At 42.2% G+C, this 27,061-nt stretch overlaps 1 protein-coding gene across 4 annotated transcripts in view; it reads right to left on the bottom strand.

The window, feature by feature from the left end:
• Window positions 1-27,061, bottom strand: part of PARVB (parvin beta) — a 65,376-nt gene that overhangs the window by 23,315 nt on the left and 15,000 nt on the right. For 2 of the 4 annotated variants that reach the window (XM_063354790.1, XM_063354813.1), the window contains exons 2-6: window positions 17,272-17,361; window positions 14,274-14,344; window positions 5,097-5,199; window positions 2,432-2,572; window positions 1,445-1,560 (exon numbers count right to left, since the gene is read on the bottom strand). In XM_063354790.1, coding sequence (XP_063210860.1) covers window positions 1,445-1,560; window positions 2,432-2,572; window positions 5,097-5,199; window positions 14,274-14,344; window positions 17,272-17,361 — 521 coding nt within the window. Of the gene's footprint in view, window positions 1-1,444; window positions 1,561-2,431; window positions 2,573-5,096; window positions 5,200-14,273; window positions 14,345-17,271; window positions 17,362-19,726; window positions 19,868-19,942; window positions 20,070-27,061 lie in introns of those variants that run through there. The other 2 variants (XM_063354805.1, XM_063354799.1) reach the window with 2 other exon arrangements.

Here is a 27,061-nt window from a genome sequence, read left to right as displayed (position 1 = left end):
CTTGAACTAAGGACAAGGAGAGGGAGGTTCTACCTCTTTACCTAAGGTTTTTTTCTGACATCAGTTACAGAAGACACTTCACTGTACTGGGCAGAAGGAGATTTTTAGCATCGGGGTTGTGAGAGGACTGTTGACCACCTTACATTTATGTTTTCCTCCTTAACTTTCCAAGACAGTCAAAAGAAATTTCAAAAGAAATTAGTCTCCTATTTACATTCATGTTACTTTATACCTAACTCACCATTCTTAAAATGAAAGAAGTACAGCAGCCTGAAAGCAGTTCGAAATCACCTCTTAAGGATAATACATACATTTATTGTGAGCCTGGGAGTATCCATCAATTATTCATTTACATCACACCCTGTACCTCTAGAGCATTCAGGTAGGCAGTCTGGAAAAATGTCATTATTTAAATGTAAAGCAAAATGAGGCTTGCCTAAGCAACCACCATGCAATCGCATCTGGTAAGGGGGTCTGCATTTGCAAAACAGAGCTGGAGCTTGCTTTATCTGCTTTATTCTTGAAAGGAAACCTACTACAGCCTGACAGCTCTAAAAGTAAATGGCACATATAGAAAGCACTTCTACAGCCTGCTGGCAGCAGCCAAGCCTGCCTTGCAACAACAGCACTGAGCACCACAGCAGATAGTCACGGCATGATCAGAGAGCCAGCTGGAACAGCTCTGCCTGGTGTTTCAACAGCTGTTGAGAAAAGATGGATTCACTTGGTACAGACTGTACTGCCACCGGAGCTTCAGTTGGGATAGAAGGCGAGATAAAAAGCAAAAGTACGTATGTGCTGAAGTAGAGTCTTTGTAGAGTGAAAGGAAATGGTCAACACCAAGCAGAGAAAGAAATAACTAGAGCGTTATCTAGGGCAGGAGGGAAGAAGTCAGGGTTCCTCAGGTCAGATCTCTTCTCCAAATCTAAGGAAAGCCAACAAAAATGCAAGGCTGCGAAAGAAATTATGAAAGTCTATTAGCATGCCAAGGAAAACAACATGTCTAAGTCTGCACAATAAGTCACTGGGGAAAAACATCATCAGTAACAGGCTTCCCAGACTAGGGAGATTCTACATGCTGAAACTCCTTTCTGTGCTGTGTTTCAATGGCTTCTCTACAGAAAATGTATGGCAAAAAACATTTACTGAAGGGCCAGAAATTACAGACATAACTTTCTCTTATACAAAAACCCATCACGTGTTTTTAGCTTGACATTGCAGTAGTAAACGGTGGTCCCAAACATAATAAAGATACGATGTCCTCAGGATCACATTTAAGCATACCAAAAACACATTCCCAGGACTGGGACTCGCTAAACAGCTTGGACAAGAATTTTCTAAATGACAAGAGATCCGAGGGCAATGGATGGGAGCAGCCCAGTACTGCAAAATCAGAGTGATAAACGATTGTTCTGATCAGTTTCTCTTATGAGTTCATACTCACCCGTACAACTACCACTTGAACAGACACATGTTCAGGCAGTCGAATGGGAGCCCGGAAATGCATCGCCAAAGCTACCAGAAGGTGAAGAATGGAAATCAGATTCTTGCCATGGATTGCTGTGGGGAACAAGGAAAATAAAGCAAATAAAAGAATACTGAGGCCTTATTTTAAGCAAACAGCTCTGGAAAAAAAGGCAGGGAAAAGGTAGTGAAAAATACCCTTAGGGAAAACAGTCTTTTTTTCTTTTTTTCCTTCTTCCTTTTTTTCCTAAATTAACAAGGCCTACAGTATAATTTTACAGGTAGCAAAGCCTAGATTCAGCCCTCCCTTTAAGTTACAGGCCTAACTTAGGAGCCCAAACATTTCAGCTCCCTCTCTAATCAATGAAGAAAGGCAGACTCAATCACTTGCCTTCCACTGTACTGGAGAATTCTGCTTTTAGGAGACTTCCAAGTGTTAACACAAACTTTCCTGGCTGTAAGAGATGAACCCCACCCAGTACCTAGGCGAAGGGCCTTCTCAAATTCCATTCTCACTTTGGGATTGTAACAGGCCATGCTTGAACAGAGGGTACTTTCTGCTTAGCCTGTCAGAAACTGCATCCTCCAGCAGGATGCAGGACCCTTTTACTCTTACTGTGGTGGCCCAAAGGATTAGATCACCCTCTAGTACCTGAATGACTAACACATTTCTCATATATGTAGGGATTCAAATTCAGGAAGCAAACAAAAGACTTTCTAATGAAAGCATAGCCTTAAAGGAACAAATTACTTCAATTATTCCAGAGTCATGTACATCTGTCCTTAAACAAAGACCACAGAAGAAGGTACCAACTATATTCCATACATGGATGTGTTAACACCCTCTATGCAAATATATAAATAATTATAAAAAACACACTGCATCACAGAGAATATGATCAACCTATTGATTATCATACCCTCCTTGCCCGTGAAGCTGAGACAGAAAGCATAACAGAGTCCTTACAGTCAACATTCCACTTGATTGTCCAGCCATGGGGTCGGAGTAAATCATGGACAGCTTCCAGGACCGTCTGCAACTTTTGTTTCTGACCAATTTCAGATTGCGTCACTTCTGCCACATTCAGTTTACGGTCAGCCAATTTTTCTGCATTTGAAGGAAAGAGCAACAAAAAGAACAGGCAAAATCAGATTAAACAAGGGCCTTGGTGGGAATAAAGAGCACGGAGCACTGGTCAGAGACAGACTCTACTAGAAATTTTCCAAGAGAATGATTTTCCTCAGAAAGAAAAATAGCTGAAAACGAGCCTTTCATCAAAGTGCGTCAATTCCAATAAAACCTGTGAGAGAAAACTTGTACGGTCTGGCAGAACACGTTCATCAATCAGGCATCAAAATATATAATAACTTTCAGATAGGCACCAAGTTGGTAATAATACTTATTATACCTCCCATTTTCTTTCACTGCTGAAAAGCATTTGGCATAACACAGCCTTCACTACACAAGGAATCTGCACAGGTTTAATGGGCTTTTCTAACAAGTTAACTTTTCAAGTTAATTTAGGACAAAAAAGGGGAAATACTGTGTGACCATTTACTTCAGCTCAATAAGCTTTATTTCAGGTTAGCTGATGCATGAATTTAAGCTAAAGCAAACTTTGCTTCCTCAAACCATCAAGAGTCATGCACTCATATGACCCACAGATTTGTACTGGCTTAGTGGAACTAATTTAAAGAAGTAAATAAATTGATATAATCTTGTCATGTCACATCATTGTTGATTACTTCCAAAAATGAACTAATGCAGGAAATTTTGTAAAATGCCATTAATAAAATTTGAATTATGTTTCTGTAGTATAAATATTTGTTGCCAAAGGCATAGATAAGTCATTCTTCTCTTCTTCTGCATTGTGACCTTTGCCAAAGACGCAGGAGGTGAATTTGTCTAAAAAAGAAAAAAAAAAGAAAGAGAGACAAGGAAGGTGGGGTAGAGTCCTCCAGCCACCAGAGCAATGGAAAAAAGCTCATCTCTGTTCTACCTCCACCCCAGGGAAAAAAAATGGTCAAACTCACTCTGCTGCTGGGACTACGAGGCCAGGACTGGTTGAACATATTCCAATTATATATTATTACTCCAGTCCTTAAAAACAAAAAAAACAACATACTTCACCAAAACTGTTTTCACAAAACAGGATGGATTTCAACTCCAGATATTGTTTCAGAAACATTTCAGAGTTGTCAAAACCTATTATTCCAATAATGGAAACATTTCTGCTTTCAAGTTCAAAAGTATGTTTCTTCTGGACATTCCACCTGGCTGAAGGTCTCTCTCATCTATTTTTTAAAAAGTGACAGAAATACAAAAGTACTTTAACAACCCAAACAGAAGAGACTTGCACATTATTGACTCACAAATACTTTGAACATTTTGACTGTCTCTATCAATCTACAGTAGGAAATTTTTACCAATATCTGAATAATAATGGAAAAAATGTCTCTGAATCTTTTTTAAGCTGACTCCAAAAACATGCAAATAATATTTTAAATTATTTTAGACATTTTAAAAAAAATTATACTACAAAATTCATTTTTTAGTCATGTGTTATGGCTCCTATCTATTCTTAGCCCAGGTTAGCTGCCAGTCAGCAAGAAGAAATTTATTTCCTTTCACCCTGACACCCTGTGTACGAAGCCACTCCAGCCTCTCTGAGTGGCACTTCTTTTACCGTGGTAAAATTAACTAAATAAGGAACTCCACCTCATTCAGTCAGACAGCCATTTGCTAACCTCTTACTCCAAACTGCTACAAAATAAGCCCACCGACAAGCTGTTATCTTCCTTTTTTTTGTGTGTCTGCCTATCAAGACAGATCTTCTTGAAACATCTCTCACACAGAATAACAACTACTACTTGAAGTTTAATGACTGTACTTTGTTAATCTTTCCTGCAGGCACCAGAAAAGACGACCTGCACAACAGAGGGCTGACTTTAATTCTGAGGCCTCCAGCGTCAGGAGCACCACCGCAAGCACGACACGCTTTGCCTCTTGCATCAGTGAGGCAGCACAAAGATGGACGGATCCGGTAATATAAGTTTTGCTGAAGAAACCTAGACACCACTGAACGCAACACAAGATTGGGGCTGAGTTGTGACAGCTTCAGGTCAGGGGAGAAGCATTTGCTCTCCAGCCAGAGGCCCAACAGGAACAAAATGAGGAAAAACCGGTACAGTTAAAGTCTCAGGCTGCAAAATATACATGCCCGCCTTCCTCCTGTAAGATATGCTCAGTCCAACTGAGCTACATATGTATGTATGTACAACTGAACACTTTTTAAATGCCTGCAGGCCTGAGGGTGGAAACATAGCCTCCACAGGAAGCCTGAGAAATCAGCGATACCTGTGACAAAACGGCTACACTACCACTTGCTGACACAGCAGTGGCTATACGTTAAGAAGTACAACCTAGGAATAATCTGGATTTCCTCCCCTTTCAGCAGACAGCCTGAGAAGAACAGATGGAGAAGCTGACACTGCAGCGATCAGTGAAACAAACTGTATCCCTGGTGAGATGGTGAGCTGCTGCACAGACCTGCTGCTGTCTGCAGCTTGGGAAGAGATTAACTTTGGGCCCCTTCCAGTCTTTGAGGACGCCTTCTCTTGTGTGAACTCACCTAGCAGCTTTTGCAGCACCTGCCCATCATAAAGGTCCTCTTCAACCTGTTTGACAATGATTCTCTCCTCCACCAGCACATCATTGATCCAGTCAATTAGAACCTGGAAGTACAGAAAAAGGAGGCAAATGTCTAAAAACCACTGACATATGTTCCTTCCATTCAAGGCAGTAATCAGGAATATAAAAGAGAGCAAGAGTAACCATATTTATGTATTTCCAAGTTACAGAGAAATAACAGACAAAGAGATGCTTTTGCTGTATTGTTTTTAATTTGGGTCTTGCAGCATGGCAATTTTAGTGCCCTCTATTTTTCCTCATTAAAATATCTCTTTATTGCACCAATTCTAAAGCAAGTAGCAACTGGCAGCTCTAGAACAATAACCTCTGCTAGTATCTATGCTCTCCAGGTCCCAAAACTCATGTCTTACCTGTTTTATGTGAAGAGCAGACCTGCCAATAGATGACGCTCCCACCATGATCTCTACCCTGAACAGATGTGAGTGATGTGCCAGAAAGAAGGGCTTCAAAGGGGAAAGAGTGAACGCTCCTACTAACAGGAGCTAAACAGACCCACTAGTCAGCAACAGGACAAGACATCTTATCTTAAGCTATTGCAGAATACAGAAGTGTGGAATTAAAATTTTGGTCAAATGGCCCTGACAACCATTGTACAACATATATATAATAGTCCCCATATGCTGACAATCGTAACTATAAAAATCATTCAATCACCTGCAAAACAGGAATGAACATAAAGAACCTTCAAAAAGAAAAGGAACTGAGTTAAGTTTTCCAGGTGCCAAAGATAATAATTTCCAAACAGCTACAGGAAAAACAGCCTTGACCATTTGAATTTGGCAGTAGTGCTTTCCTCCAGTCTATTATTTAGAAAATTAAATAACTTTCACAAAAAATAATATAGTTCTGTGGGAAGAGACGCAATGTCAAATCCTGCTAAATCCTTGATGCTATAAGAGGAAAAGAGTATTGCCAATCATAGACATGCAAAATCCATTAACTAGAGCCACCTAAAGCAATGAGCCTCACTCAAAAATTCTGCAGTTTTTAATTTGCTTCATATAAAATTGTGGATTCTTTAAATCCACTTTCTGGCATTAGATCCCATACTTCTACCTCTCCTTGACAGTCCTGACGGCTAAGAAAGTTTGGGCGTTTTAATAAACAAGAGATTGTGAAACAAAAACAAATAAACAAAATATAGACAGGCTTGCAATGGAAAACACCCACCTTGGCAATCCTAGGAAACGTGAGCATCTGAATATGTTGATCGCAGGGACATTTAAGTAATTCAGCCTGGCTACTGAGGTTCATTGAATCTACCAACCTCAAGTAAGTTTTGCTACGTTTAGTGTCCACAAAGAAGCTTACAATCCAAACATGAAATACTACTGCTTCATGTACCTCTAATCTATACCTTTAGTACTTCCAAAGCATGCTGAAAATGTGCAGGGATGAAACCCAGCTCTGAAAATAGCGTTAAGTGGCAAATTTTAGCTGGGTGATGTTGGCAACCAGTCAATTCATGGAAAGCAAGAATCAGCATTAATGCTTACACATGTAAGTCACTTTTGCCCCCTAAGCTGCCCCAAGGGATGAAAAATCTCAATCATAAAAATTACTCCTCTAGAGAGCTTTCTTTCAAAATATAGCTTTTCTGGTAAGTTATTCACTAGTCCGTATCAGCAACTTTTATCAAAAGCAGGCTTCTCTGGAGCAGGTAAAGGAAAAGTGGAAGTGACATTTGAAAACAGATGTGGATATACAAGGATGTGCTCTGCACCAGTATCATTGCCCCACTGCTCCCCTGTGACCCTGCACAGGAATCTTATCTATCACTTGGGCCATTCCCTCTATCAGATGGCCTCTGCTGTGCAGTTACAGCTACCACCACTATTCCAACACATACCACCAAGTTGTTTTACACTCTCACATCCACCTAATGCCATTTGTTGGGCAGGAGGATCACACTTCCCCCGCCTCATGCTCCCCTCCCGCAACACCTTTATGGCTTGCATTGCCAATGAATTGACAATCGCACTTTTGCTTGAGTAGCCCAGCCTGCTGGCACACCGGCTACCCCTGGTACTTGGGGCCCTGGATTGAAAAGGGTATTGCAGCACCGTGCCATGGCAGATACAGTCATCCTCTCACTTTCCTGTGGTCACAGGAGCAATGCTGGGATGCCTGTCTCCTAATACATGCTCCAACATGCCCTGGAAACCATCCTTCTTCCATGTCACACACCCTGATGTATCTATCACATATGGGCAGAGAAAAATGTCAAGACAATTGCTCTTCCTGCGTTTCACCCTCTAGCAGTTCTCAGGATTCCCCTTCATCAGCCTCTGGATCAGGTAAACCCTGCCTAGTCCTTCTCCTCTAGAATTAAAACTAGGGTTTTCCAAAAAAATCATCACATGTCAGCTATCATCTGGCATAGGGCATCAAACCTTTGAATTTCCTTTGAAAACCCCAACAAAAATTAGTTCATGAGAGACCACAGCCAACAAAAGTTAAATGCAAGAAGATGCAGCCTAAATAAAACAGCAGAGCTCTGCTCCGCAGGTGGGGTGCCAGGATCACATTTGGAGAGAAAACTCCAATCAGCTACCCTTGTCTCCTTCAACCTTTTCCAGGGGACAGAAGGATATTTATGGTAAAGGACTGGAGAGAGACATTATACAAGTTAGCAAAGGACTACCGCAGCTGGAAGACAATGAGAAGAGGGATACCATCTTTCACCTCGAAAACTCTTCACCAGCAATTCAGAAAAGTGAGTCCTAAATAACAAGATACTTTCTTGTCACAGATCATCTATAAAGAGATTTTCGAAGCCTGTCAATAAGGTTACTGCCCAATTCCAAAATGATACAAGTTTGACACGCACAGACATCAACAGAAAAACAACTGAAGAAATCAAAGTCATAGATGATTTAGGTCTTCCCTGAGGTTTACAGAGCAGACTTTCAAAAATTATCAGAAGTTCGGATGAAATAATCATTTGATAATCAGATCCCTTTATAGTCCCTATAGGAAGAGGCCAGAGTTCCAAAAGTCCTCAGAAGCTTTGTTAAAGAAAGATTCAGGATGCTAGACTATTTGAAACCATTAATAAACATCTTATTTTGTCTGTCCTGTGTTGAATGGTATTGAAGTCGTAATCTAAAAAATGCCAAGGAATTAAAAATAAAAGTCTAGAAGTACCTTCTAATGTAGGAGCCAACATCCCATTTCCAAGAATGTAGGTACACAGGAATCACAAAGTGGCTTTGGGTACAGGGTGTTAAAAAAAGGAAATACACTATGTACGAATTAAATGTTTCAGAGAAATTTAGCACTGAAAAACTTTTGTCAAAAAAGTACATAAAAGAGATACAAATTAAACAAGGTCTAGCCATAGTTATTTTATTATTTTTATAGTTCCGCACCTGAATGAAAGAAAAATAGCCCAAAGAACATTCTAACTTCTTTAGTATTCAGACTACAACTCTAGCTCTGCTAGAAAAAAAATCAATTTGCAATTTATATTTAGGAAAAAAAAAATCCAAGTGTTTTTTGTTTTTTTTTTAACAGCCCTTGAAGACTGGCAAGTGATGTAATTAAAAAACAAACAAACAAACCCAAAAAATCTGCTGTCCCACCTCTTGCTTTCCTGATTGTGTCTTAATTAGGTGCCTGGAAAAATCTTTCTGCACAGAATTTTATTTTTTTTTAGCTTTTACAAGGGAAATAAAGCACCATATTGCTTATTGAAATGACAAACATGCAGAAATACTTTCTGACTCTGCTCACAGAAAATCAGCTCTCCAGTTCTTTGTAATTTCTCCTTCACGTAAACACAAAAGCAGAAAATATGCAATAAGCTGAACGTCTGAAAATTTTAACCATTTGATACAGGCACAGAGTACTTGGTGGGAAGCAGACAGAAGGTGCAGACATAGAGCTTTTCCTGTGCATGATACATGCTTAACTTCAATCTGTCTGGTCTCACACTCCTCTACCCCTTCCCTCATTTCTGTGCCTGCACTTCATACATCTGAATTTCAATATTGCCTTTGAAGCTTGGCCTACACGTGCTGCATTAAATAACGGGTGTAAGGGAAACACTGCAGGACTGAGGAAGTGCTTGATTGCAAAGCCTTTTCTCCCTGTGTCTGCCCCAACGCCGTGCCTCTCCTTACACCCAACGGCTGGTGAGGCCAACACACAATCCCACATGGACCTAATGACCTTCAATGCACCCGAGACTCACCTTTTTGTTCAGTACTTGGAGAGTCACAAAACAGCATGCAGGTACGTGGAAATGTTTGTCAGGTCACTTAACTTGTCATACCTTCATTAAAAGCTGCTTTTCTATGGTCTTTTGGGATTAGCAGCATGATTTTAAAATTTTAATACAATATCCCCACATCAAAACCATGCCTGCCCTTCCGTGCATCTCTATACTCATATAAAACATCTCTGAACTGCGTCAAATGCTCAGACACATGCATTTGTAGCTGTAAAATTTCCAGCGGTGCTTTAAATTCTGACATATACATTTATCATATCATTTTTAGGACAAATGCATATGTCTGGTTAAACGAGCCATGTTGCATTACTAAACACTAGGCTGAAAACTGAAATTTGCCATGAGGCAGCCAGCTGAAACAAAAGAGTACTGGAAATCTAGAAGGAAAAATGAGTCTGCCTGGTCAATTTGGTTTTTTTACTGCATGCAAGATGGGGTCTTACATCAGACTTCACCAGCTCAGAGAAATATTTTTGTTCTGCAGGCCGGCTGCTCCCATGGCAGTGAGGCACACTCAGAGTTAATCTGCAGAGTTCAAGGGCATAAGGACCCCACAGTCACCACTACACAGTAATGAACTAAATGAAAAACAAGACAAAATACATGACCACATCTGGCACAATGGGAAAACAGGAAGTCAAGTCACCAAAAACAGCAAAGAAAGAAAACCCTGGTTTCAATGACCTTTTTCCCCTCCCAACGTCTGGCAGACTTAGGAAACAGAGATCAAAAGGTATGAAAGCTTAACTAGCTTCAGGGTTGAGCATGGAAATTAATATAAAAAAAATCATATTCAGGCCCGGAAACTATTGACCAAGCACAAAGCATTGGCAGCCTGTAAACAAAGAGAAGGCTTCTTGTTTTCAAAAGCAGACCACGATGCATTTAGGAAGCAGTTTCATCTGGTCACACGTGAAACCTTACCAAAAGGACAGTGGCTTCATTTTGGTTTTCTCTTCACCACACTGAATTTAAAAAAAGCCATAAAATTAGACATGGGAAAAACGTGATAATTTCTAGGACAGTGAATGATTTACTACAAATGAGAATGTTTACTTGCTTCAGGCAGTATCTAGAGCAGTGTCTGGATCTGTATTAAGTTTAGATGAGGCTTTAAAAGCCAAAAGTTGTTGCAGCATCAGCTGATTTTACAGATCTTACAGAAGTCTTTGCAGGGAGGGAAAGCATCTTGTAACTGTGATTCGCTGCCTTTTGTCAAGCCAAGGCACTTTCAGACGGGACCCAATTCTTGCAAGCTGCTGTTCTAAAATTCTGGATTCAATGAGTAGAAGCTCTTCTTCATCCTTTTCCTACTGAACTACATGAGAAAACCCTAGGAAATCTGCCGCATATGTGAAATGTTAAAATATCTTTTCAATATCTGGCTCAATTCCTACAGCCTATTAACTCTAATTATGTTTAGGATGACAATGAGCGAAACTTTTGAAACTTTTACCCTTCAGCCATATCTGAACCAGAAGGGGAAAAAAAGATTCCTTCCACCTTTACACCCAATACACAAAGAAACACACATGAAACAGGAAAGCACACATCGATCAGCACACACCCCCCCCTTTTTTTTTTTTAAAGTATTCAAAAGAGAGCTAGAAGAACCCCCAAACACTTTTTACAATTAGTGACATGGACCAACTAAGGGAACTTTATATATTCATGGAAACTGAATTTTAAACAGATTCACAATAACATACAGACTAGAAACCTGTCTCTGAGGTATACAAGAAGAAACAACGTATCACAGGACATCTCTGTCTCTGATGTCAGAGCCCAAACTTAACAATTCAAACACTTACTTTAAGTCAGTTGTGCACTTGCCACTTGGCAAATATTGGGCAATGAGTAAAAGAAGCTCACACGTTTCAGACACCAGAAATTGAGTATTTGTGAATAAATTATTTATACATATATATATATGTGTGTGTATATAATAAAACGATAATCCATCTCTCTTTCCCTGATCTGAATTTTCAGCTTTAGGCCTGTTCAGCCATGTACCAAACTGTGTTTGATTACGCACAGAGCAAATGAAGTGAGGAAAAAAAGGCTGCTGGCCACAGAGGCAACTTAATCGAACACTTCATATTGACAAATTGTGGCCAACTGTTTTTAGAATATTGTCAATGATGATAACAAACAACATTTTGAGGCGTAATTCTAGTTCCTGATGATATTCATATGTGCAAGAGGACTTAAGCAGGTATTCTAGCATCCTTAACTAAGCAGTCTTCAACGAGGGGATTCACTGTATGTTTGCTTTAACAAGAGTGAGGGATGAGGCTTTCTGCTGGTTTGGTTTTTTTTTTCTGTTGGTCTCTCCGTGTTACCACTATGCTATACAATCTGTCTCTCCAGAGTTACAACAGCTCTGTCAAAATCATTTCCAAACGCTCACGCAAGCTTGCGCTGATCAATCCACTGTGCATATAATCCCTATGGCATGAGGCTAGCAGAAATTAAAACAACATTTTGTGGAGACAGATATTAAAGCAGTGTCAGCAACAGATATCTCCGCTGCTTCTTTGCACTGAGATCCATTTACCCAACTGCATGGAACTGACAGAACAGAAACACTCAAAATCAATGACGGCAAACCATTGGCATGTCTAACTCTGGTGTTGAAAGAGATTTGGGCTGGCACCAATGAAACTAAGCCACACTGCCAAATTTCAAAAGGCATGAGGCTCTGTTGCTGGTATCGACACATTTCCCTCTGAGGGGAAAAGAGAGAGAACCACTCTGAACTATAAAAACCTCCATCTATTCAGATCCTCACTCCTTGCTAGTCTGCGGAGATCTTTCATTTCAAGCTCTGTGGGGCGGGCAGTCTTTTCTGCTGGCTGCTGCTCTATAGCGCTTAGCACAGTTAATTCTCATCCAGCACTGGGGCTCGTGGAAAATGTCATTAACCACTGAAGAACAGAAAGCAAGGAATAAATTGCTCATTTTTTTTGCATTATCCAAACTCTGTGGCATCAAATAGGTTTTGCCAACATAATTCAAACCTCTCCCTGCTTTACAGATTCACACCAACATAGTGTTAAATATTTCTCTAGATGAATCTCTGTAAAAGCTCTCAACTGCTGAGAGGTATGCAAATGATTAGCAATTACCTAAATTACATCATTTTCGAGTAGGCACTCTATAGGACACATCTCTCCTTTGAGGATGATCCCAAGGAAACAACCCCCAGTTACATGCTCTTCCCGGCCCCAGCTGCTGCCATTCAATTGGTAATACGTTACTCTCTCTTCTCCCAAGTGTAAACTGGCGTAGTGAACCAGAGCCTGATTCTGCAACGCGCTGTAAGCACTCAGACACATTCTCAAGTGCTGTCTAGCCCTGATCTTCCTTCCTCCTGAAGGTTTTCAGGTTCTCAAACTGGAAAATATAACTTTGCTAGACTATGACATCCAGGGAAGACTCACCAACACATATCAAATCCACCAGCAAAATTTCCAATTTAAAAGCAATTCTGATCAAGTCTCCTGCATCACAGAGTGCATCTGGTTCCTTCACTGAAACGACTCTGGTTCAGCTGAATTATTCATGATAGTATCACTGCTCCACTACCAAAGAAACCACAGTACATTTTGAAAGAGTGGTGCAATACCATTGTACATTTTGAGAGAATTAATGGATTTAGGTATTAAAATTTAAAACCACAATGTATTCCAGGTGAATTAGAATAACACAGCAAAATGAGCACAGCTCTTTGCTAAATGCGGGTTTATGTAGTTTTGTAATCCTAAACATGTTATTGCAGTGTTAAAAACAGATCATTGGGCTTGTTTTAAAGACGTACCAGGTGAGCAGTTTGCTGAGGCATTCTGTGAAGCACATGCATGCAGCCAGGTGCACAAGGTTTCCTGAAAGGAACGTGCCACAGCTTCACCCCCTCTCTGAAGACGGTATACACTACCCCAAGTTTTCAGACCCACCCAGCTACAGCTGCACTGGTGTTTCTAACAAAAATAATTTAAAAGAATAATTTTAAAATAATAAAGAGGAAGTGTGGAGGGAAGTGTAACACAAGCACAAATGCTTTTTGGAAAGAGATCACATTTGTTCAGAATTGCCAGCCCTTCTCTCCCTGCTCAAACTTTCACTGTTAACGTCAATGACACCGCACAGAAAAGGTTCTCCTAAACACTAATTCCTCAAGATCAAACCCTCCATCATGATCACTGCTGAGGCAGAAAGCCACAACTCACATCAGCACAGCTGGGAACACGATTATGAATGCCTTGGGCAGGTGTCTGCAGTGACAATACAGATTCAGGACAATCTGGCCCCTGCCCTAGCACACAGGGGAACTGAGGACTTCTATTCTTAAAAAAAAAAACAAACAAAAAAAACCAAAAACCAAACAAAAAAACACAAGAGACTATAGGACAAAAAAAAAAAAATCTCAATTCTAACTTTCCTATAACACCAGAGGTCTCTTTTGTCCCCCACTATGCCCTTGCTCATTTCAGTCCTACTCTTTCCCCTCCTGAAATCTCACTAATGCTTTCCAAAGCTCCTTCCCTGTTTTCACAGACAGAAGGAACCTAGGTTTACATGCAGTGACTGCAGGTAGATTCAAGATAAGCACTGATCCTCACTGTGATAATCACAAGGATATAAATGGACAATGGAGCTTTACTCCGTAATTACCGTGGGCATTCCAACATTCTGCTTCTTGTTTCTCTTGTTGCTTTTAGCTTTACCTTGTTGATAACCTCAGTTTTCACCAATACAATTCAGCAACAAGATGTATTCCTCAACTGTATTCTTGGTAATCAGCTTGTAAATGACTCCAGCTCACTAGTTAAATTGAAGAAGGACAAAACAGTGATCTCTTACCTTGATCAGTTCTTTGAACTTGGGGTCCTCTTTTGAGTTAGGATCAATCATAGTGCGTTCCTCATTCTCCTCTGTCCAAGTAAAATGGGAAACTTTAGTTAGATCCACTTCAAATGTACACTGCTGAAATACTGCAACAATTTGTAACCATGAAGTGGCCTGTCAGCTGATCGAGAAATGACAGTCATCATCTTAGCAAGGGAATATCCAATCATCAAAGTATTAGACATTTTTGGAGACATGTAGAAAGAAAACACAGCCCTAACTTCCCTAAAATAAGATTTTTTTCCACTGACCTTCGCCCACTCAGACCGTGCAGAATACATCAGAAGATCACTGTCCTCTATACCCTGTGGGGCGTGTTAATATTAACATGCCAAAAAGTGCAGAACTACTTTTCTCCCTCTCCTCAATTTGTATTAAATTTCTATTTGAAAACACCTGTCCCAGATTACACCACCTTGAAGGGTGTAGGAAGTTTATGGCACTATGCTCAGTGCAACTGCTGGGACTTGGGCTGACAGTTTGTGCCTGGGCTGTCTGGTTCCCTGAAACTTGGTCACACATGTGTCCCTGAGTGCCTGAACTCCTTAACCTCTGGTTAAGCTGGAGAATGAAAATTGCCCCAATTTACATCAGTTGGACTTCTGCATGAGGGAAGAACACAAAATAGATTTCTGCTGCTGCTGTGGGGTGGAGGGATGCGAGAAATGCTCTCCAATAGTCAGCAGGACAACCACAAGAGGCATGAACATAAAGATTAATTTTTAGAAGGGATGATTTGATACAGAAATGTTGGTAGCAGAATCAACTTGAGCTCAGTAAGGCTAACAACCAAACAGCCTTTGACAGAATTATCTTCACAACAGCATATATGGACACATGGACACATGCATGTTTATATGTTACTGTAGATATGCATACCAGTATTTAGGAAGCAGCTGGAGCAAGTCTTGCCTTTTAAATTCTGGTGCTTGCTTTCAAGTAGCAGACCTCTCCCCACACTCTTCATTTGAGCTCCTCTAGTAACAAAGTGGTAGCTGTGATCTAGGTTAGATCTGTTCCTTTAAGTGGAGAGCAAACCCTGGCTACTACACAACAGGAACACCAGGATGGGCGACAGTGTCACAGCTACATGAGGGGATCCATATCTCTTCAGCTAAAATAATTATTTATAGACCCCATGAATTTATCTGGGTCTAGACATGCCATACAGAGTCCTATTTTCCTGCCGATTTCCCAGTTTCTTCCAACATGGCAACAAAGGAGGGTTTTAGGTATGACCATTGGTCAGGCCATTGCTACATTGCATAGAGGAACCCTTTCCAACAATGACCAACCTATGGCAACTTCCTATTGCAGTGCTACACTTCACTGCTGTCAGATGGGAAACGTGTCCTCACACATCCTAGACACAGGACTGACTATGCTATCTAGCTGGGATACCTTAGACTTCACCCAGACATTTGAGTTCAGTATTTTCCAGGGCCCCTAACCTTTATTAAAAAAACAAGACCCTGCTATCTGAACGTACTTAACCAATTTCTACAAACCTAGGAAAAAAACTGAATTCTTCTGCTGCTTTCCCCCTCCCCGTTCCTTTACTTCCTTATTACTCCTTGGGATGATTCAGCTCAGTCAGTAGAGCATGTGTCATTCATTCAGTGGTCAGTCCAGCCCAAAACACAACAGGCAGTCTAATCATAAGGAAGTGACACCCACTACACACCCAAAATATTGCTGCTAACTGAAACCCTGAACAAGATTTGACCCATAACGGTATACGATTCATGACAGAACTTTGCTTAAGGTTCACCAGTGGTCATGTCTTTGCATGACAGACCTTCAGGAGCGGTCCTACGTCTTCTAAAGTCACACACACGTTTAGAGGTACCCAGAAGAAATCACTGGAGACACTCCTGATCCACAGATATACACAGGGCAATCAACACTTTGCCCACGTCTCAGAAGAACGGCACTTTGCATTTCCTACTACTCTTCTAATCAGAAAAGCTAAATGACTAACACTTTTTTGTTTTTAATTTCCTGGTTTATTATTGGTCTCCATGGCAGCCTGCTTCAGCTAATTACATAGGTTAAGAGACATATGTCCAGGAAAGAAAAAGGAATTTTATTCCAGTAAGTTTTAAATACTTTTTGCTATTAAAGTATGCTGTTGGTCTTGTAGGGATCAGGGGAGGGCAGGCAACAAGTAGAATGGGAATTTAAACATTTACCTTCTTTATAGAAAGCATTCCTTGTTTTACGTACTTCTAATCACATTTAATTACTATTTTCAGCAGTCCAAATCCTCATCTGTTCATTCAGTATCAGGTCCCATTTTGCTGTACTGTCACTTGCAAAGTGGCAGCAGTAACCCAAGGAGGAACATGGCATCCACTAGTTAACAACTAGTATGTACACTGAGACAAGGCAGTCTAAAGAGTTCCATAGGAACCACAACACACACTTCTGCTACAGACTTTCTATGGGTTGGCCTTTTGCACTTCAGTTCCCCATTGATATATATATAGAGAGAGAGAGAGAGGATACCACTTCCTTACCAAAGAAGGAGGTCCGTGAGGACAAATAAAGTCTGAGATCCACTTGGCCAATTGGTTAATGGAACTGAAGTAACTCTTAAGCAGACAAATTCAGCAGTATTTTCCATCTAATTTTTTGCAAAACTCAACTTTCTATTTGCTTTCAGGGTGACCACAGAACTCAAGTTCTCTGCCAATTCACTGAAGAAGTCAATTTTCCCATAAACTACCTAGTTTAAGTGTATCAGCATAGCTGGCACTGCTCTTCAAATTCCAGTTTAGCCCTTCTGATTTCTAGTCTACACGTGACATGCAACGGTTCTCAACTCCCATGCCCAATTCTCTCACTTTCAACTGAGCAATCTACATTCAACAGCAAAGCAGCGGATATGGGGGTCACAGTGGCTGCTTCATTAATAATTGCTTAGTTGAGGTCTGTAGCTTGAATACTTTACCTAACAGAGTGTCTTCTGGATGGATGTCCACGGCACTTGGGTTCATTGGTGCATTGATAGCATTTTTACCTTCTTCTTGGAGGTCACTCACTGAAGAGAGGGAAAAAACAGAAAGAAAGACTGTAATAAGTGCAAAGTTTGCAGATATGTAGGGGTTGAAATGGGTATTCATAATAAGAGAAAACATCTGGTAGATCCATTTCAAAATGAGCCCACAGTTTATGGAATTAAGAACTGCAGCCACAGTGGAAAATAAAATCAAAGTAACATCCTTCTATAGGGTCTTATTAAACTGAGCCACCACACTACTGGCTGAAAATATTTTGCAAGAAACCCAATTCTGTGGTAAGAGCAACCACAGAGCGCTTGTTTCTCCAGAAGGAAGGGATGTGAGCTTTGTCTGCAGGACGGCCCAGATCTACAACAAGCAGTAAAAATAAACTCCTTTTCGAATAGCACGACCACCACTCCCTCACCATCTTTTCCAGCTGCAGGATACCAGGAACTGCAACTTGCCTTATTAAAAGCCTCAGAGAATCCCAGGGAGACTTACCAAATAAAGATGAAAATGTATTTAATTCTAGCATTGCCACTGGTGAAAAAATAGATGTAGCACAATCTGGTGAACACAAATCTGGAATTCGTGATTTCAAGCTCTTACCCCAAACCTACAGGTCTCATTTGGGAAAGTCAGTAAAGTACCCTTCATCAATAAAATGGATATTAAACCACTTTCCTACATCCTGCCACAGGGTAGGAAATGAACTCGAGGAAAAGTACTGAACAACCATTTGGTATCTTCACAGAGCTTTACAGTAAGAAAAGCACTAGCAACACTGTAACAATGGTACACTCTCCAAGGCACATCTCCCCCTAAACTCAGATAATGATTATTTATTATAAGCCAAGCTGCTGAAGTACACACATTTGAAATAGACACTGTAGTAACGCCATCTATTCAGTCAGTGTGGGCTAAGATAATTCGTGGCAGCATTTTTGGTATTGCAGTCTCCTTGGGAGAGGTCCAAATCCCATGCTCTTTTAGGGGGAAAGCAACGATTTCCAAATAAGTAAGGTCTGCAAGATAAACTTTTATGGGGAGAGAAAAGGAGGAACAGTTAACTAATAGTCTCAGTATCCCAACAAGCACTTCCTTCAGGAATAGTCACTATTCCCCTTTCCAGTTGGAAAGTCAAACCACAGGCTAATCATTCGCATGCAGTCTGCAAAGGTTACAAAATCCTGCATCAGTACTCGCTTTTTCCTGCTCGATAGAAGGGGGAAACACAGTGATCCTACTGCCCCAGAGAAGGAGAGGGAAGAACAACACACTACAATCCCTGCTCCTTCTCTCACAGATACTTGAAAAGAAGGCGCTTAAAACAAGTCACCACATTTCTTAATGGCAGTTCCAAGATGTTAGCTAATTCTGGCTCACAGCATGATATGGAGCATGACTAAAATCCTCGATGACGAAATTCCGTTCTTAGGTTCTGCAAGCAACAAACACCAGTCCCATACTTTTGAGACCTGATGGCTTATGAACCATGTTAGAGAGGCTGGTTAGAGTTAACACGGCACAAAGCCTGGGGGGAAGGGGGTCTGCCAGCAGTAAGCAGGGCTTGCTTCTGCATTGTGTACCCCCTGCAAAGGGTAGGGAACAGAAGAGCATCCTCTACTGCAAACAGAACACAACGTCTGCAGGCTGAGATTTAACCTTCTGAATAAATGTTGTTATTAAAGAAACCCTTAATTATCCCTTTTCTGCATTCATTCTCATTTTTTGGAAGCCTCTCTAAACAAAAGTCAGGGAGCTAACAGGCCTCACGCAACAGACCAAAACAGGTCTCGTAGCATGCCTCACCCAGCCCTGTCTGCATTACACCCGACTGGAGCTTTCTCACCCGCCCAGCTCCTACACTGTGATGCCAACAGGAATACGGCCACCAGGAGGCACAAGAAAAATCCATGTGGAAACTGGATATTACAGGTGAAGATTTTTAAAACCCTGCTAGGACTATAAATGCCCAAATTCCACTTAAATCACACTCTTTGTTTCAAAGTACCAGCCGTCTTTCTAGATGTAACTCTTTTCATTGTTGCAGGATTGTGGTCATTCTGGGAATGCCATGCGTTCAATAAGGTCAGGGCATCAGTGTTCCTAATGCTCTGCAAATGCAGATGAGAGCTGCCGATTTCCTCTGGGCAGTGAATACATGGTACTGTCTTCACTGTATACTATATAAACAAAACGTTACATACATTTCAAACCAGAATGCTTCTAAATGCAGCTAAACTAGTCTTATTGACAAAAGTTCAATTAAGATGATACACCTGCTCGTTTATTTTTGTTTCTGAGCAATTTACTAAACGGAAAGAAACCATCAATACAAATTTGTCTATTAAGTCCCCACCCCTCACAACACGAAGAGCCACATAAAAACCTTATGCTTGCCTTCAGATCCAGTGCAGCTGGGCCAGATCCCACAGGACCACAACATCCTCTCCTACCGCTACCGGCAAAGCACAGCCAGGCCAGCAGAAAGCTATTTTCCCACCTCTGGGAAGAGCCTGCTGCCCAGGGACAGCCCTGCTTACAGAGAGCCTGTACACCAGGTCGTAGGCAGACAGCTTAGGAAGAGATTCTTGCTACAAACATGATGTTTCCTACCTCCTTTTTTGCGCCTCTTACACAGGAGCCCTGCCATCCCAGCCCCAGCAGCACAAACAGGTCGCGGATGAACCGCACAGGCCGTCTGAATGCTGAAGGAGTGACAGCAACCGGATAAGGGGCTGCCACCTCAGGACTGCCAAACCTACGTTAATTTGGGCATGGTGACACAGGAGGAGGCACTAAGATAGCCTCCCAGCTGCTAGGTGGGGGTGGGAGGGGGAGGACACAGCACTTGGCTATGGACTCACAGCCAGGAATCCCTCCCTATCCTTTGCCGCTGCTGCGGAGAGACAAGCGCTTCCCTTGGCCTGCCGCTGGCCAACGAAGAGCAGGCACCTCAAAGATGGGGTTTTCTCTGCAAGGAGCTTCCGGAGAAAGCCATCTCCACCCTCTGGCCAAAGCACCGTCGGGTTCCCCACCACAACAGGTTGCCCCACAGAGCAACAGCCAGTGTGCAGAGAAGCAATTGCGCTTGGGAACATGAATTTGCCAGGGTATTCCCAACACCTGCTGCACTCCAGAACCCTTTCATGCTGCACTTGAACAAATGCAGAGGACTTCTTCCCCCTGCTCGCTGCCCCCAGTATTCACTTATCACTGTTGAGCAAAGAAACAGAAGCAGGAAAAGGAAACCGAGCCACGACACTGGAAAAGAAAACAGAGAACCCACAAAGGAGCTTGTCGAGACAGTCAATAAAATAATGAAGCAGTAGGTACATTTCTGAGAAGAACCTGATAGGTGTTTTAATGCAAATTTACAACGAAGAATGGCTTTCAATCCATGCTTTCACAAACCCAAAAGGTACTGTAAAAGATTATAGATATTAATGGACTGGCAAATGCCAGCCTCCTCGACTTTGTATCAGCAACAGTGGTTTTGCTGTAAGATTTATACCAGGTCCTTACATCAAACAAGCCATCCGCACAAGAGGGCATTTCACTGGTAGAGCAGAGCTGACCTTGGCACAACAGGCTACAGCCATGGTAGGTCCCACATGAGGTATTATCGCCTCTTGCCTTCTCTCCCCCTGACAATTCACAGGTCCCCTTTTCCCCATCCCTTCCTCATAGGAAACACTTTCCCCTGTTGCATTGGCATAGTTCTTTGGTCTCTAAATGAGATCTGTGTAAAACATCCTTCTGTAAAGCCTAATTTCATTTCATAGAAATGTCAGAGGAAACCTGCTGTAGGGGAAGACAGGAAGGGGTAGGAAATTGAGGACAGGCTGTAGTAGCATCACTCGGTCCAGGCTGGTCCCTAGCAGAACCTTTCCCGTATCTGTTACCCCAGGCCACTTTGTTTGCTCGCTCTGGCAGGGCAGGGCAGGCCAGGGCAGAGGTCTCCCCCAGACGTGCCAGCAGAACTTGTACAAGCAGTCCCAGCACCTGTGGAATGCTCTCCTGCCCACGAACAGAGTTTGCCCCCACCTTGACCCACAACACAGACTCTGCCGAACGGTTACAGCCTTAACATAAAACTTGCTGATGCTCTAAATGACTGAGATGCGAACTTGCACAGGACAAGTCAAGTGTAACTACAGGCACAGAAAGATGATTGCCTTGGAATGGTATCTGGCAGAATTAACCACAATTTCTCACAGATGTCTGGTATAGCTTCCCTCCCTTCTGCCTGGAGATCTCTTCTCTGAGCAGATCCTCAATTAACAGGCAGCACTAGTCCTCCGAATCGCTTCAGCCAGCGCTAGCAAAATCCAAACGTAGCAAGGGACAAGCAAGTGGCCAAGGCATTCAGCAAAAACCCCGAGTATTTCCCTAAATGAAAAATATAAATTCATGAGCAAAAGGTCACTTCTCCACTGGTCCCCAGGAAAGCAGCAAGGGTTCCTGGCAGCCCTCCGATGTTTTAACAGTCTCCTGGCAGTGTCAGCAGTCAACATGATTTAGTCACACTGGAAGCTGTGCTGGCCTTTCAAACAAATTAATATAATGAGCGGATCGCATACACACATGCTACACAGCGCTACATCTGTATGCCAGGCAGGCTGTCTCGGTGCACGGGATTACACGCAAACTGCACAGAACAGGAGCAATTAGCTGCAGAAAGTTGGAAGCGCCACCAGAGCTGTCAAGGATTTCTCACAACTCAGAAAATGGCCTTTAAAGTCATCAGGAGTGCTATAAAAGAAGAAAAGTCCCCGCTTTCTCCTTTTTGTAAGAAAGAGCAAGCTGATGTCAACAATTTGATCCTTTCTACCTTCACTCTTAATAATTTTAGCATAATTTTAAAAGCTATCAACAACAGCACAGTTCACCTCTTAAGTCTTCACCATTCACTGCCTTGTTATTAAAAAATTGACCGCGAGCCTCTCCCTCTCACAAAAACAGATGGTAAGTGCTACTTAATTTTAGCTCGAGTTATTTCTGACTGCAAAGCTGAATCCCACCCCGCAGAAAGCAGCAGCTGTCGTGACGCTAATCACGGGTTTCTGGATACGGTGCTTTCCTTCGCATTCAACCAGTGCCGAGCTGGCTCCACAGCGCTGCCTGACCACAACTTTACACAATGTACTTTCATCTCGTGATTGAACCCTAACTTTGGAAGCTATTAAACTGGTTTGTTACCCTTGGCTGCATTACAGATGATTTGGTCAAGTAACTTTGTGATCATTTTTGGTCAGAGCAGCACACAGAAGGGAAACATGCAATGACCATGTAACGTGAACTGCACGGGAAACTCTTTTCCTGCCGCCAACATATTACCACTTCCCAAGTTTCCTTGCTCTTCCCAGAGACAAAACTGCAGCCAGATGCGCTTTTTCAGACAGTGACTCACCTGCCTGCAACTCATATCCTAAGTGTTCAGATAAACACGTGCAAAATAGAAAGTCCATATTCAAGACCATTTCTCCCCCATTCAGACCAGTGACACAACCCTCATTCCCTCACACCTCAGGTGAGATGTAGCGATGGGACAAATCCCCCTGATTGAAGCAGCCAATCCTCGCATAAAAGATCAAGTATCTGCTGGAGCTCCCACTTCCCACGTGAGGTGTCAGACCAGAAGGCAACAGGTCCCTGGTGGGTGAAGACCTGCTTCTCTGCCTATCACAGATCAAGACATACAGAATTTCAATTTCCACCTGACACCTAAAACTCCTTCACAAAAAGTCATCTTCAAAACTGTAAGCCTTTTAGGAACATTAAAAAAAAAAAAAAAAAAGGTTTTACAAAAACTGGTATTTTCCAAGGAAAACTGTTGTACCCAAAGATTTCAAACCAGCCTCAAACGTAGTGCACGCTGATACACTGAGCCTCTTTGTCTGTTTTCTAGAGACAAACCACACAGACAACTTGCCAGTCTGCTACTGCATTACTAATCGCTTAACATTTACAAAAGGCTCTGAAATCTTTTGATAGAGACTGCAGAAGAAAGACAAAGCCTCCATTAATTATAATAGAGAATTAATAATCACATGCAGATCAAAGGCAAAGACTTGATCAAATCCACATAAAGGCACTGTATCAAGGGACTGCACTCAAAGCAGAACTGTGGTAATAAAGGAAATTATTTATATGCCTCAGTAGGCAGACAAGGCACTCACAACGGCGAGGCTCTGTCACTTAAAGAAATGGAAAGACCTAATAAAGGGGAAAAGTTAAAGCTAAAGGCAACTTTTAGGAAAGGGCTGCAATAATCCTTTTGTTTAGTCGCAAAGAGCAGGCCACTCTTGTTTATATGATGGATGTGTTAAACTTACACCGATGAGCGGTCTATTCTGTGACTGCCAGAACAAAGATATCCCCTTTACTTTCATCAGGGGTAAAATATATATCTAGCATAGTAGCGGCATATCCAATACTTAAGCCAGTAAGAAACGTTTATGAGAAGCTGGGGTTTTGTTTTGTTTATGAGGGTGAAATACTGCTTTCAGTTTTTCTCCCATGAAAATTCTTATCTTTCTATCAAGTTGTTTATTGGTTGTTTGTTTTTTTTTTTTTTAAGTTTTGGTGAAAAAAGAATTTCAGCTTTTTGGTGGACGGACACCTGTGTTGAGATAGCCAATATTAACACTGCTACAGCTATCCTGGACAAGCCCTGCACATGTACCAGCCCTCCTGAAAAAAGGAAGGGTGCGTTGAGGCAGAATGGGAACAAGCAGAGAAGCAGCAGCTTGGGAGAGAGGAGCACTAAACAGACCGCAGCAGCAGCCGCCAGCGGCTTTCAACATGACCAGCACTGGCAGCTGAACACCAAACCAAACAAAATGAGACTCCGTAATTACTAAGCAGACAGATCTTTAGCCAGTTACGTGGCCCGCTTCAGTTCAGCAAGAAAGCTGAATCCTGCAAAATTAAGTGGCTGCATGGGGAACCAGCTTTCTGCTCCAGCTCCCTGCAGGGCCCTGCAGACGCAGCGCTGATGCTGACGAGGAGGAAAGAGCATCCTGCCCTCACCCAGCTGCTGCCCGTGCTGGGCAGCCGTGGACAACACAACAGCCAGCAAAGTAGGGCTGGCCACCACCACTGTTACACTGCGGACATAACTGAACAGGTAGATCCCCCCTCTGGTACTCTGATAACAACTGACAAAGCCGGAGCTGACTCACAGCTGCCTGGACATAAATAGGCAGTGATAAAAGCCAAGAGGAGCCCACAGTACCAACACAGAGCCAATGTATTTAACATTCGGGTCTTCTTCCCAGCAGTTGTACTGATCCCATTCAAACCTCATAGCTACCAAAGCACCGACCCAGAATTCATCTCAGCATTTGGCTCCCCAGCTGTTTTTAGTCCCTTTCTGCTCAGCTCATGCAACAGGTCTAATACCCACTTGGTAAATACTTATATAGGAATCCTTCAAAGTATGTTCCGCAAGGCAGAAGAGCAAGATGCAGACTTTGACAGAAGCTGACAGAGAGCTACGGAGCTAAAACTAGAAGTTAAACTTGGGATTCATCATTTTGCTGTAAGTCGCTGTTTCTCGTTTCTTTAATTATTATCTTAAGCTTAAATTATGTCGCTGCCTTTATCAGGCAGGCATCCATGCTGTCAGCAAAGGGGGCACTCCAGACCTCCACCCCTAGCTGCCACTTACCACTTCCCTTTTGCTGGGACTAGTGGTTGCAGAAGCCACATTATGGCACAGAGCAGGGACACAGTGTGCCTGAAAACTAACCAGATAAGAAAGGAAAAAATACAAAGTTCGTTTTCACTGTGAAGACACACAATGCTGGCCAAAAAAAAAAAAAAAATGTAAAAAAATACCAAAGCAGCAGAAATAAGAGCGTGGGCAAGAATGGTATTTCAAAGATTTACAATATTACACCTACAAAAGCAAGGTTTTCAAACATGGAAAAAGCCACCCAGTAGGATATCGAGCTGACACACTGACCTCGTCTGCTCTGCTGCAGTCTCCCTACATTGACCTTACAGCAGCAATCCCACAGCTTTGAAAATGGCATATTTTTTTTAATCACATTTCCTCATGCCCGAGAGGTGTAAGTATATTTTTAAGCAGCTCCCAGCAAACAGTTCTGACATTTTGTCCTCCCTGCCAGAAACAGAACACTCCCCTTCAAGCAGATGAGCAAGGGGAGGTCAACAAGCTGCACCCGTTCCTCGTGATGTGCTGCAGTATTCTCAGGATGCGCGCTGGCTGGTACAGCTCAGTGTCGCTTAGTCCCTGTGCGCACTCTGAGGTCCGGCACCAGCACCCGACTGGGAGCAGGACCTTGCAACTTAATGTTAATGTATCCATTTATTTCACAGAGGTGAGGTTTTTCTCCCCCATTTCCTGGCCTTTGCAGCAGCTTTTGCACAGACTCGTTAATAAACGGGAAAATGTTTCAGGTAAAGAGGGTCACAGGCCCTCATGTGTGTATTTTATTAAGGCAAAAATAAAACAATCTCTAAAGTATCTATGCCTTACCCAGCTCTCCTACGCACTACAATACACACCAAAACTATACAGCTTCTACACTTCAGGACATGAAGTAGGCATACCTTTGGCACTTGTATTGTCCCAGACTTGTAAACAGATGGCTTCAATCCCAGTTTTTTTGACAGGATACTGTCTCAAACATCACAGGCAATAACTGCCGCTTGAAAGGACCCTGAAAGCAACTAGGGAAAGTTGCACTCCTCCCTCCGCACACAAATTCTACTTGAAAACAGGGAAAACGTAATTCCTCAGCCTTCCCCAGTTACAGTTCCATCACAATGTACAGAAGGTCATTTCTCCCCACGAAGCAACGGTGGAGGATTTTGTTGTCCCAAGCATACCGCATGAGCAACAGGACAACTTCCACCTGAAAGAAGGATATGGAGTCAAATCCACCTGATAAGAACAGAGGGAAAGAAAAAGCCTGATAAGAAGAATAAAGGACTGAAGAAGACTTCTGGCCTGATTCCACCCACAGTAGAAAACCTGCAAGACATTTTAAATTTCCTGCTATCAGCTCTCCATGAAATACTGTATTCTACTATGTAGAGCTTAGTACTGTGCAAGGCTTCTGTGTACTCCTGCAACCAAAGCTGATGGGCACAAGCAGGTAGGTAACAGCATACCCACAGTCTAGGAACTCAGTCTGAGATCCCCAACAAAGCAGGTTGATTTCCACAAGGTGCCAAGCACCAACAAGACTCCTTTAACCAAAAGCAACTCCAGAAATCAGAGTCAACTCACTACTTAAGGTATCCATGTTTGATGGGTCTGGCCTGAACACATCACCAAGAGAGAGACAGCAGAAGCTGTCAGAAGCAGAGCTAACAGCATTACTCTGGAATAGAGATGTCTAGTCCATTCATTCAATTCTTGTCTTCTCCACCATGAAGAAATCAGGGAGAAAACAGCACTTCAGTTTACTGCCTCCTACAATCTCTATCTCTGATCCCACGTACAAATCTAACTGTGCAAACTTTATTAAGCAGAACACTTGGCATCAAAAAAGCCCCTACTGCAGCTCGTGGTAATGCGTTTTACAACTGAGCCCATTTCCATCCCTCCACCAATTTCTTTCCACTTCCGTCTCATGGTTTGACACTTCACTTGTAGGTACCTGAATGAAACCCCCGCAGTTAATTAACAGCCCAAGCAGTTTTACCTGTTTCAGCTTACTGCTTGCCCCATATCCTTCACCCCCCTTTCCAAAGGCA

This window comes from Chroicocephalus ridibundus, chromosome 1, assembly GCF_963924245.1.
Source record: "Chroicocephalus ridibundus chromosome 1, bChrRid1.1, whole genome shotgun sequence".
Taxonomy (NCBI): Eukaryota; Metazoa; Chordata; class Aves; order Charadriiformes; family Laridae; genus Chroicocephalus; species Chroicocephalus ridibundus.
The sequence above is the reverse complement of the archived record's forward strand: the minus strand, read 5'-3'. Positions and strand labels throughout refer to the sequence as shown.